Here is a 1,683-nt window from a genome sequence, read left to right on the forward strand (position 1 = left end):
TCCAGCGCTGGGATCAACGAACTCTAAACACTGTTATTGGTGAGACACTCACTCAGGCTAATAAATTATTTTCTAAATTTTAAATGAGAAAATTTGAAATAGTGAGGTTCCAAAAAAGCTTTTCACCCTGTGGGATAGAGATTGACCAGGTTTTTGATATTACAAAGAAGAAGAAAGGAGAAAAAGAAGAAAAAAATAAATCTTTGTAAAATTAAAGGATTTGTTTCTCTAGTTTTTTGTAGATACCTATAACGGTGTCTGACAGAGGAATAATATACTTATACTTATATATAGTTTAACAGAGGGGGAACAGTATCTGATGGGGTGTATAAACTGCTTATGAAATGTTTTCACAATAAAAACATTTTTTTTAGTATCATACACATTTTTGGTAGATGTTTTCTGTATTCTGATATTATTTGCACATTTTATTCCTAAAATAATGATTTTTTTATTTTATTTTTAATGAGAAATATTTGCCCCTCTAAACAATTCTGTTAATAGATAAGTCATTGTTTATTTTAATAATTTATTGTTTTTTTTCCCAAACATTGTCTATATTGTCCATAACAGAGTCTGTCTATCACGCTAGCAAAACAGTGGGTTAACTTCGCCAAAACAAGTTGTTTGACCTTTCACGGTCTCCGTAGTTCCCTTGCAGCGCGAGCACAGCGCGGCGGTTACGAGCGTTGAACGTGAACGCGCGCTTGTTCAACACAGGGGGAACCGTATCTGATGGGGAAACCGGTCTCGACGTAACACCCTGCAATGCCAAGTCGCATCCAAGCTTATGAAGCACCGGCGGAGACACATAACTAACGCTAGATAATGTCGCAAAAAAGGGCATATCCTTCAGGGTCCGAAAAACGAAGAAGAAGAGAAAAAACGGAAAGATAAAGGTATGTTTGCATGTCTCTCTTATGAAAAATAATTAGCTGGCTAGCATTGGTTTTATATGAGTTGATTCTAGTCGTTACATAATTTTTTTTTTTTTTTTTTGGCTCAAAACAGCGTTTTTGCTAACGCTTGATAAGAAAAATTAAAACTTCACAATGCTTAAGATTTGCTCGCAAAATGTTTTACATCAGGCTATATTGATATATTAACGGGTTACTAGCTATGCTTGAGTTGGCAATAAGTTGTCGGCTGTTGAGCATGATAATTTATGTGACTAAAACAAACGTTTTTACAGAAACTTGTGTGAAATTCTGCAGGAGCACTGTTAAAATACTTCGGCACCACAGAATCAGCTCAGTGCCAGTCCACATTCCCAGGCTCAGCTGTGGGCAGTGCATCAGGTAAGAGAAAGACTCACCATACAGCATACAATTCATTTTTAGCTATAGCAATTACACTCCAGAGTATGTATTGAAAGTATGTAAAGAATGTGTGTGCATATGTACATATTTCATCTTAGGTCCATCTCTGTCCTCTGAGCTAAATGTAGCATCCCCATCCTCTGTGCCCACCGTCTCATCGGTGTCTGCAACTACTGATGATCTACCTGGTAAGTTAACAGCAAAACATCTTCTATCGTTGCGCTACCGAAACTTGGCGCAAGTTGTGTAAACAACAAAAGCGCTATGGACAACGTTGGCCCTGTGTTGTTGCCGTTTTTTAAACTTATGGGGATTCTCCTGAGACTTCAGGAAGAGAGGCGCAGTGGAAGAAATGCTCTGGATG

At 37.6% G+C, this 1,683-nt stretch overlaps 1 protein-coding gene across 3 annotated transcripts in view; it reads left to right on the forward strand.

The window, feature by feature from the left end:
* Positions 1–584: 584 nt before the first annotated feature.
* LOC108229572 (peroxiredoxin-like 2A) overlaps positions 585–1,683 on the forward strand; it is a 6,820-nt gene continuing 5,721 nt past the window's right edge. Inside the window, exons 1-3 of one of the 3 annotated variants that reach the window (XM_017405243.3) lie at positions 585–899; positions 1,215–1,298; positions 1,418–1,507. In XM_017405243.3, the coding sequence (XP_017260732.1) occupies positions 1,496–1,507 (12 nt within the window). In that variant the 5' untranslated portion in view covers positions 585–899; positions 1,215–1,298; positions 1,418–1,495. Of the gene's footprint in view, positions 900–1,192; positions 1,299–1,417; positions 1,508–1,683 lie in introns of all 3 variants that reach the window. The other 2 variants (XM_037974428.1, XM_037974427.1) reach the window with 2 other exon arrangements.

Source organism: Kryptolebias marmoratus, unplaced genomic scaffold (genome assembly GCF_001649575.2).
Source record: "Kryptolebias marmoratus isolate JLee-2015 unplaced genomic scaffold, ASM164957v2 Scaffold50, whole genome shotgun sequence".
Classification (NCBI taxonomy): domain Eukaryota; kingdom Metazoa; phylum Chordata; class Actinopteri; order Cyprinodontiformes; family Rivulidae; genus Kryptolebias; species Kryptolebias marmoratus.